Source organism: Saccopteryx leptura, chromosome X, assembly GCF_036850995.1.
Source record: "Saccopteryx leptura isolate mSacLep1 chromosome X, mSacLep1_pri_phased_curated, whole genome shotgun sequence".
NCBI classification, from domain to species: domain Eukaryota; kingdom Metazoa; phylum Chordata; class Mammalia; order Chiroptera; family Emballonuridae; genus Saccopteryx; species Saccopteryx leptura.
In genome coordinates, this window is record NC_089516.1 from 63,957,380 (window position 1) to 63,968,058 (window position 10,679).

At 45.4% G+C, this 10,679-nt stretch overlaps 1 protein-coding gene across 1 annotated transcript; it reads left to right on the forward strand.

Annotated features, from left to right (window-relative positions):
• Positions 1-6,413: 6,413 nt before the first annotated feature.
• On the forward strand, positions 6,414-10,426 carry LOC136386353 (doublesex- and mab-3-related transcription factor C1-like). The gene is given in 7 exon segments (XM_066357811.1): positions 6,414-6,541; positions 6,834-7,092; positions 7,732-7,871; positions 7,953-7,995; positions 8,748-8,805; positions 8,990-9,145; positions 10,314-10,426. Coding segments are annotated over 7 exon segments (897 nt in total).
• The last annotated feature ends 253 nt before the right edge of the window (positions 10,427-10,679 follow it).

A 10,679-nucleotide genomic window follows, 5' to 3' on the forward strand; every position in this document is an offset into this window, starting at 1 on the left:
TAGTACAGTGTTTTCAATGTGCTTCCATGTTGTCATAAATGTTGCTATGTCATCATTTCTTATGACTGAGTAGCATTCCATTGTATATATGTACCACATCTTTTTTTTATCCAATTCTATGTCAGGGGACACTTTGGTTGTTTCCATGTCTTGGCCAATGTGAATAATGCTGCGATGAACATGGGGGTGCATGTGTCTTTACGTACCAATGTTTTCTGAAAATTTTACAGTAGATACCCAGTAGAGAGATTGCTGGATCATATGGTAGTTTTATTCTTAATTTTTTGAAAAAACCACCATGCTTTCTTCCATAATGGCTGTACCAGTTTACAATCCCATCAACAGTGAAAGGTTGTTCCTTTTTTCTCCACAGTCTCTCCAACACTTGTTGTTACCTGTCTTCTTGATAATGGCCAATCGAACTGGTGTGAGGTGGTGTCTCATTGTAGGTTGGATTTTCATTTCTTTAACAGCTTGCAAAGATGGGCATCTTTTTATATATCTGTTGACCATTCATATGTCTTCTTGGCAGAAGTGTTTGTTCTGGACTTCTCCTCATTTTTCAATTGGATTGTTTGTTTGTTTATTGCTGAGCTCTGTGAATTCTTTATATATTTTGGATATTAACCCATTATCAGAGCTGTTGTTAGTGACTATCATCTCCTATTTGGTGGGCTGCCTTAATGTTTTTGTTTTTTATTTTTTTTGTATTTTTCTGAAGTTAGAAGCAGGTAGGCAATCAGATTCCCACATGCGCCTGAATAAGATACACCTGGCATGCCCACCGGGAGTGATGCTCTGCCCATCTAGGCCATTGTTCCACTGCAACTGGAACCATTCTAGCACCTGAGGTGGAGGTCATGGAGCCATCTTCAGCACCTGGGCCAACTTTGCTCCAGTAGAGCCTTGGCTGCAGGAAGGGAAGAGGGAGATAGAAAGAAAAGAGAGGGGGAAGGGTGGAGAAGCAGATGGGTGCTTCTCCTGTGTGCCTTGGCTGGGAATCGAACTTGGGAGTTGCACACACTGGGCCAATGTTCTATCACTGAGCCAACCAGCCAGGTTGGTGTGCTGTCTTTTTGTTTTATCCTTGGTTTCTTTGGTGTGCAGAAGCTTTTTAGTCTGATATAATCCCATTCACTTATTTTTGCCTTTACTTCCCTTGCTTTTGTGGTCAAATTCATAAACTGTTCTCTGTGGTGAAGGTCCATGAGTTTAGTACCCATAACATTCATTCTATAAGTGAAATAACAGTGTTTAAAATATTTTCAACCACATCCACACCTAAAGTGTTTCTGAGAGAGAGAGAGAGAGAGAACATGCACAAGATCTAAGCCATTTTATAGCCAGCCAGATTTATAACCTCAGATTCTCTGAATAATTATTAAAAACTGTTTTTTGTTGTTGTTGCTGTTGAACAGTCCACTCTAATTTCAAGTAACAGATACAGTTACTTTGTTTGGACTGTAAGAAGAAATTCTTATCAAAGTCATCGTCTTTTGCTTGCATTTATCTTTGTATTATCTACTTTATTCTCTTTAAATTTCTTTAAAAACAAAAATTAAAGAGATTTTTGTCTTTGCTGCTGCAAACACAACAACGACCGCAACAACAATAAGGTGGTGATTAGGACGGAGTGCCAGGGAAGGTCATCTTTAGAGCAAAATGGCTACCAATAAAGTAGAAAGGAATGATAGAGAAGTAGAAAAATCACCATTTTCCAATCTTCAAAGTAATAATCAAATCAAACAAGATCTCTGAAAAAAAATAAGGGCAAGGATAAGAGGTAAAAATATTTATTGAGAGTAGAATACTTACATAGTATCAAAATATCACAAAACAAACTGCTCATAAATCACAGAGAGACAAATATATATACCTTTACAATGGATGACCTGTCCAACAACACCTTAATAAGTGATCAAACTGAGCAATACAAATAGCAGCACAGGCAACTAGACACACTGGCAATAGGAGCTTCCAAATGTGATATAATGTGAATTACTCATCACCTGTTCTATATTCTTGCAAAAAAATGTTAAAAATAAATCTAAACAAGAGAAACCCATATTGTAGACACTTTACAAGAAAACAGGCCCTGGCCGGTTGGCTCAGTGGTAGAGCGTCGGCCTGGCGTGTGGAAGTCCCGGGTTCGATTCCCGGCCAGGGCACACAGGAGAAGCGCCCATCTGCTTCTCCACCCCTCCCCCTCTCCTTCCTCTCTGTCTCTCTCTTCCCCTCCTGCAGCGAGGCTCCATTGGAGCAAGGATGGCCCGGGCGCTGGGGATGGCTCCTTGGCCTTTACCCCAGGCGCTGGAGTGGCTCTGGTCGCGACAGAGCAACGCCCCGGAGGGGCAGAGCATCGCCCCCTGGTGGGCAGAGCGTAGCCCCCTGGTGGGAGTGCTGGGTGGATCCCGGTCGGGTGCATGCGGGAGTCTGTCTGTCTCTCCCCGTTTCCAGCTTCAGAAAAATGCAAAAAAAAAAAGAAAAAAAAAAGAAAAAAAGAAAAAAAGAAAACAGGCCTAGGCTGTTTCATGTCATTGTCATGAAAGATTTAAGTTGAAGTACTGTTTGAGACTAGAAGATACCAAAGAGACATGACAGCTGAATGCAATGTATAAAACCTGATTGAATTGATGATTCTCAAAAGGATATTATTGGAACAATTAAGGAAATTTGAATATGGATTGTATATGGACTTGGATGAATATTGTCACGACATTGTTAAATTTCTTCACTGCGATAATAGTACTGGGGAGAGGCAAGAGATTATCCTAGTTCTTGGGAGATACATTCTGCAGTAATTGGATGAAGTGTTTGGAACTCAGTGGTTATGCCAAAAGATGAAAAAGAAGAGATAAAACAATGAGATAATACAAATGTAGGTAAAAAGGTGTTCATTCTTCCACTTTGTGCATTTTCAAAATAAAAAATTCGAGGAGAATGGATTGCTCGTATTTTAGAATTATGCCTTGAAATATTTACCATCATAAAATAAGATGATTTTGTTATTTTCTTGAAAATGATCCAGAGGAGGGTGGAGAGGAGAAAATATGTATGAAATGAAATTAACTATGAATTGTTAATAGTTGGATTTGAGCAATGGATGATTGGAAGTTCCTTACGTGTTGTCTCTTGAACAGTGGTTCCCACCAGCAGCATCTGCATCGCCAGGGAACTTATCGGAAAAGCAAACTCTGGGTCTCACCCCAGATTTTTTAATCGGAGACTGATAGATGTGGAGCTTAACAATCTATGTTTTATCAAGCCCTTTGAGTGATTCTAATGCAAACTAATGTTTCAGGAACAGTGCTCTACTGAAGTGAACCTGAATATTGTTTGAAATTTTGTATACTAATCCTATTTGTAAATGTTTGATATTTTCCACAGCACAATTTAAAGAAAGAAAGATAGATCGAAAGAGAAAAAAATAAATAGAGAGAGGGAGAGGGAGAGAGAAATAAACTAAGAAAGATGAAAGAAAGAAATAAGGAAGAAAGGAAGAGAAAGAAGAAAGAAAAGAAAGAAAGAAAGAAAGAAAGAAAGAAAGAAAGAAAGAAAGAAAGAAAGAAAGAAAGAAAGAGGAGGGAGGGAGGGGAGGAAGAGAGGTAGGAAAGGGGGAAAGGAGGAAGGAAAGAAGGAAGGAAGGAAGGAAGGAAGGAAAAAAAGAAGGAAGGAAGGAAGGAAGAAAGGAAGGAAGGAAGGAAAGAAGAAAGGAAAGAAAAAGGAAGGAAAGAAAACTATGAATCTCAGGAAACACATTTTCATATGGAAATATTAGCAGCTATCTATTTAATATTAGGAACAACCCAAAGATGCCCAACTTTGCCATCTCTATTGGACCTTGTAATGAATTGTCCTAGACAGTACAGTAAGAAACTTGTGGCTTGATATTTGTACTTCTGTTACTCACAGATTCGCAGAAAACCATGGAACACCTATAGACAAATCATTAGATATCACTGAGTACAGCATGGTGACTGACTTTAAGATCAGTTTCTTCTTCTTTTTTTTTTTTTTTTTTTTTTTTTTTGTATTTTTCTGAGGTTGGAAAGAGGGAGACAGTCAGACAGACTCCCGCATGCGCCCGACCGGGATCCAACTGGCATGCCCACCAGGGGGCGATGCTCTGCCCATCTGGGGCGTCGCTCTGCCTCAGTCAGAGCCATTCTAGCGCCTGAGGCAGAGGCCACAGAGCCATCCTCAGCACCCCGGCAAACACTGCTCCAATGGAGCCTTGGCTGCTGGAGGGGAAGAGAGAGACAGAGAGGAGGGAGAGGGGGAGGGGTGGAGAAGCAGATGGACGCTTCTCCTGTGTGCCCTGGCCCGGAATTGAACCCGGGACTCCAGCATGCCAGGCTGACACAATACCACTGAGCCAACCGGCCAGGGCCAAGAGCAGTTTACTTCTTAAAGAGTCAAGTGAACTTCTATAAACTAGATACAAATAAAAACTGTCATTTTGAAGAGATATCATGGACAAGATCAATAGTACTGTAGAGTATTTTAAGATAAATACAGTAAACGATACACAAGGTCTGAATGTACAAAATAAAACTAAATACTAAACTGGAAGATTAAAAGGTTAAAGAAGAGCCAGATAAATGGAGAAACAGTACACGCTGGTGACTAGGAAGGCTGGCTATCACAAAGGTAGTCAGTTCTCCCGTAACTGACCCATACATTCAATAAAAATGGAATCCAAATCTGTCTCAAATGAGTTTTCAGGCAACATGACATGCTTATCCTAACATTTATATGGAAGGGAAAAATGCAAAGAATAGTGAAGATACGCCCGGAGATGATACCTAAGACGCAGGCACTTGCTTTAGCAGAGATCAAGATGTCTTATCAAGAGGTAAAACTTAGGACAGTCCAACACTGCCACAGGAATAGATAAATTTATGCAACAGGATTGGGAGCTCTGAAACAAAGAAACACAGATATGTACCAAAAGGACTCCAGACACTGCCAAATGTTCGCTAAGGGTGAAAATCGCCATCGCCCCGATTGAGAATCCCGGACATAAGAATATGGAAGCACATGTAATATTTCGCATCCAAAGAGAGAATAGTCTGGGAAACAAGGCTTGGAGAGCACAAAGCTCCACTCGACTTCACAAGTTCCTGGCGGGTCTAGTAAAGTGAGCCTGAGGAGCAGGAGGGAGGAAAAGGAGGCGGGACTTCGGTGGGTGAGCTTCCATGGAGCTCGAAGCTCATTGTTGCCCGACCACAGCGGAAAGCCAAGGCAGTGCTGGAAGCTCATTGGCCTTTGTGAAAAGGGCGGGAAAGAAAGCGACAGTGGCCCAGTCTTCCCTCAAGTCTCTTGTCTCAGTCTATGGATTACAACCTGCTAGAGGCTGAGGTAAGCACAGGCTGAAATCAGGAAGAGGGACCCTCGGTCGATTGCCACCCTTTGTCTTTCCTCCTGCCCTCCCTCCCTCCCGCTCTGGATCTCCAACCCCTTCTCCTCTCTTCCACCTCAGCGGGGTACCTCTATCCATTCCTGATGACCCACTCTGCCCCTCCCCACTCAGCAGAACTGCTGTGTGAAAACCCATTGCCCCAGCCTCCTGAGCCCTGGACTCTACGCCCTGAAGCAAGGCTCATGACCCTGCCTTTGATTCTGAGGAGGGTGGGGCAGTGAATGATAGGGCTGCTTGAGAGGAGGTGGTGCAGTCCAGATGCGTGTGTGTGTGTGTGTGTGTGTGTGTGGGGGAGTCGAAGCAAAAGTGTGTTCCAGCATAATTTTTGAAGCGTTGAGAAGAGCATGGAAGGTTTTTGGAGTGGGGTGCTGCGGGAGAGAACGCATGGGTTTGCATGAAAGCAGGGAAGGTGTGTTGGTGCAAGGGAACAATTAGCGTGGTGAGGAGTTGGCTGTTCACAGATCAAGGTATGGCATTTGATACGGGGCTCAAGAAACACGTATTCAATGAATAATCGGGAGAGGGGATGAATGAAAATAATTATTGAAAGAGGAGCTTAGGATCCATCAGAATAATATGATTTCATGTGGTGGCAAGGTCTGCCAGCTTAAAAAGGGAGCAAGGAAATAATTAAGATTATGGTGGGCTGCAAGAAAACTACCAGAATAGAGTGTGATAAAAATAATTGAATGTAGGGCATACAGAGACTAGTAATAGAATTGAGTGCCAGGGGCATAGATTCATGAGTGGGCAGTGAATGAATACAGAAGATTGGGGAGACACTCGTGAAAGTGGATGCCAGGAAAATAGTTGAGTATAGCAGAGTATAGGATGATCCATGATAAGGGCAACTGGTAATAGTTGAAGGGGGCACAAGAGTGCATGCATATGCCTGAAAATGGGGTCTATGTGGAGTGAAAGTAAGCAAGGGGAATAATAATGAGATTGAAATTATACAGGACCCCAGCCAAGAGTTTCTTGGAACGAAGCTATGCATGAGTGGGGCTTCCTGGGAAAGAGGCTACATGAGCAAGAAGACGGGTGCCATCTGATTTCAGCAGTGAGCTGGATGGAGAAGGATCCAGCCCCTTCAGATGGGGTTTGCCAAGGTCAGTGGAAGTATGTTTTGGGGTAGGGAACTATGTGGCCATCCTGACTTCTACTCCTGGACCTAGAACCAAGGATTCTGATGAAATGCCTGCTATGCCCTGCTGCCCCTGCGACTCCACCACTGGGCTTGAGACCAGAACCCCATGGGCGATTAAACTTGGCCTCAGAAGAACTGTAAGTCACTGTGCCTGGTGCCACAACTACATCACTGACCAACCGAGAACCACGAGCGCTTCTACCTCCTCCAGGCTTGTGACTCTCACAAGTGTGACCTCTTCTTGTGAGTATGCTGTCTGACAAGGGAAAAGGAGGTCAGGCCTTCTCTAAATGTGACTGACTTTAGACATTCGCTCTCCCACTTGACGGAGCGCCACAGGGTCTTGCCTGCTGAGAGTGCCTTGAGGACGGAGCAGGGGGACCCCGTTAAGCACCTGACTCGAGGACTGATGAAAAGTAGAGCCGCACCTCCCAACAATTGCAGCTTTGTCAAGAAGTTGGCCATTCAAGGAGGAGTTCCCAGTGAGTGTTTCTGGCCAGGAAGAGAACCTGGGTATGGATGGGTATAGGAAGCATGAGTAGTTCTTTCACCAGCCCTATTACCTAACTTTGATGTGGCTTTTAGCAAGTTGCTCCTTGGGCCTTAGCTTCCTTCCCCAACTATAAAACATCTCCATATCATCTACCAAGTGTTGGTGGAAAGGAGAAATCTTTGCGTGTGTGTCGATGTGTGTGGTGGTGGTGAAAACGTCCAAGGTGAGAGGAGACCTCAGATGGAAGATGACGTACCTTAGGAGATGGAAATGATCTCCTAAGCTGTTTTCAGTCTCTCACAGCTGGGATGGTAAACGTCATTCCCTAGCTTAAAGCCCACCCATGTGCAACCCCCAGGGAGGTAAAGAGAGTCTGGGGCCAGTGGAGGAGGCTCCCAACTTAGCCATTGCCCAGACCCCTTCCTCTGTGTCTTCAAGATCTGGGTTCTATTTCTAACCCTACTGCAACTTGCCATGTGGCCTTGGGAGAAAAATACTTCTCTATGGGCCTCAATTTCCCCAGCTGCAAAATGAACAGTAAGACTAGCTGGTCTTCAAGATGTTCTCAGTTCTGACATTCTGGGCTCCTATCCTCATCCCAAAACATGCCCACATCTCTCCATGGCCTGCCTGCTACCTGACTCCAACCTGTGCTCTCTGCTCCTGCAGGGGATCTTCCAAGGAGCTCTGCTGACCGGTCAGACCCCCAAATCTTTGTCTCTGTCCTGGACTCCAGCACCCTTGAAGAAGCAACTGACAAGTTCTCCTTCCAGGAATTCCCACAAGCCGCCTACCCTGATCAACAACACGTGAGTAGAGTGCAAAGGAGCATGGCGCTAGTTCTGTACTGTGTTATTGGGTGCCCATCCTTGTGCTTGATGCCATGGGAGATGGAAGGAGGAACTGGAGGCAGCGGTGGTGGTGGAAGAGGAGGTGGAGTAGAAGGGGAAGAAAGCGGCATCTCAGACTAACAGGCACAGACAGAGCTCTACAAGCTTTGACATTTCGACTTGTGAGAAACTTTGGACAAGGGAGTTTAGGTCTCCAGGTCTCCAGGCCTCCATTTGTTTGTCAGTGTGCTGTGAAAGTGTAAAATATCCTACACCTGTAGCATTGACAAGAGGACTAGCATAACACCTGCCACGTAGCAGGCCTTTAACAGATGGAGGCTTTTATTCCACATGAACCAGATTGATGGGATAGAAGGTCCTGCTGAAAAGGGGTCCATGATAGTGAGGGCCACAGAGGCCGAGGCAAGAGTCCAGAGACCATTAGAGAAAGCCTCCTGGAGATGAGCCAACCTGGTCCTTCAAGTCCCATGGGGATTGGGGACTATGGAGGCAAGAACCAGTCTCTGAACAGGGACAGTAACCATACCTGTCCAGGTGCTCTGCAGTTTAAAACACAGATACCTGTGATTTCCCATAATCTTCACTGTTGCTCTGAAACTTTTGAAAAAACTGGCAGAAATTAGGGTCTCAAGGAAGATATAGAGAAAAGAGATAGGAAAGAAAACAGGCCAAGCAGAGGAAAGGACCTGCCCAAGCCCCAACAAGTAATGGTCAGCGGGCATGCATTCAGACTCCCACATTCAGATACTGCAAAATCCGGCCCCTCTCTGTCTACTGGTAGTGTGTGCCTTCCAGAGGGTTTAATCACCCAGCCTCTCCTTTCATTGCTTCTAGACACTTAACTCTGGTCCTCCAACCCTATCCACCCTTGACCCTCTTGTACTGCAGCCAAGGATCCTGGGAAAATAGTTGGGTCTAGAACCTTGGCAGGAGCAAAGGGTACAGCAAATTGGAAGAGCAGAACATCTCGGGTTGGGTGGAGCCTTCAGTGGAACTGGGAACTGAGGGGGCACTTGTCACATGAGGCACGGAGGTGTTGTTACACAGTTCCTGTTCTCTCACTGCCTTTTCTTTGTAGGTCCCCACAGCTTCTGACCAGGGCTGGGTTTCTGACCTTTTAGAGTGGCAGCGACAGCTGGAAGCCGCCGAGGCTCTGCTGATTCTGAGAGAATCTTCCTAGGCCCCTTCAGGCTCCATCCTTGAGTTTCATCAGGTAGCTTGGTCCTTGAAAGGCGAACATGGGGTGGGAATAGCTGGGAAATGGGAGGCTGTTGTGGTAAGCGGGGCATAACTGGAAAGTCAGGGTTGGTGGGTTGAACCTCCCTGGGCCCAGGCACCCAAGCTCCTCAGTCTGAGGCCTGAAATAGCAGTTGATGGTTGTTCAGTGAATCATGAGTTTATCGATCTTTGTACTCAACATCAAATGTCCAGTGCCCTGATGTCAAGAAAGAAGGAAACTGGGGCCCTGAGAGTGGCAGGGACTTGCCCTAGGGCAGTGATCAGCAAACTCATTAGTCAACAGAGCCAAATATCAACAGTACAACGATTGAAATTTCTTTTGAGAGCCAAAATTTTAAAACTTAAACTACATAGGTAGGTACATTGTTATTAACTTAATTAGAGTTCTCCTAAGCTGGCCTTTGCTAAACACTGAAGGGGCCAAAGAACCGCGCCGCGGTTTCTGACCAAGGCCCTAGGGCACGTAGCATATCAAGTGGAAGAGCCAGGTCTCCCGACTCTCCACCCAGAGTTTTCTACCCAAACCCTTGTCATCTGCTGTGGCCTGGGGAGGGCATATATAGGTGATAAGAACCTAGTCTGGAAAGGGATTCTGGTCCCTGCCTTCAGGGAACTTCCAGTCTAAATGTGGAGCCCGGATGCCTTCACAAGTTGTGTTTTGCAGCTAAATCTCAATGATGGGCCTGTAGAGGAAGGACTGGTGGTGGTCTGAGGAGAGGTAGACACCTGGTCAGGCTGAGAAAGAAGGCTGGCCACTCCCAGACCAAAATGGTGGGTGGGGTAGAGTGTGTGAGTGAAGCAGCAACCCTGGAGGAACTGCTAGAACAGAAGGGGATGAGGTTGGAGAGGTGACCAATCACCGAGGTCTGTCATGCCAGGCTTAGGAGGCTGGACAAGCAACTGTGGGTGGTGAGGAGCTAGGGAATGTGTGAGCTGAGGAACACCATATTCAAAAACCCTGGGCTGGCAAAAAGAAATGTGATGGCTGTGATGGAGGGACTAGTGGAGGCACGACTTGAGGTGGGCAAATCAACCGAGGAAGAGTTCTGTGCAATAATAATCCAGGTGGCCCAGCTTCGATGGGGTGGAACAAAAAGGAGGGAAAGGTCAAGAGGGGAAATGGGTGTGAGTTGACCCTGACCCCTTCCTTTGTGTCTACAGCTCCTGCTGGAGATAGAGGTTTCCACCCTTCTAGCCCCTCTCTCCAACCCAGGCCAGCCAACTCTCTTTCTCTGCCTATTGGACATCTGGGGCACATCTCCCTCTTGACCTAGAAGTCCAGATGAGGAGACCTCTCTAGAGCACTGCCTATTTATGTATTTGAAAAATGTTTATTGTTCAAATGCACACACACACACACACACACACACACAGCCTTCAGGTAGTTCTATAAGCTTTCAGACTCTTTATTATTTGGGGCAATTTCTTGCCTGAGGGAAGATATTCTTGTACCTCCATCACTTACTCCCTTGGATCCTGGGGCCTTTAATGTCATATAAAAACAAAATTATGCAATCTAAGCTGGGT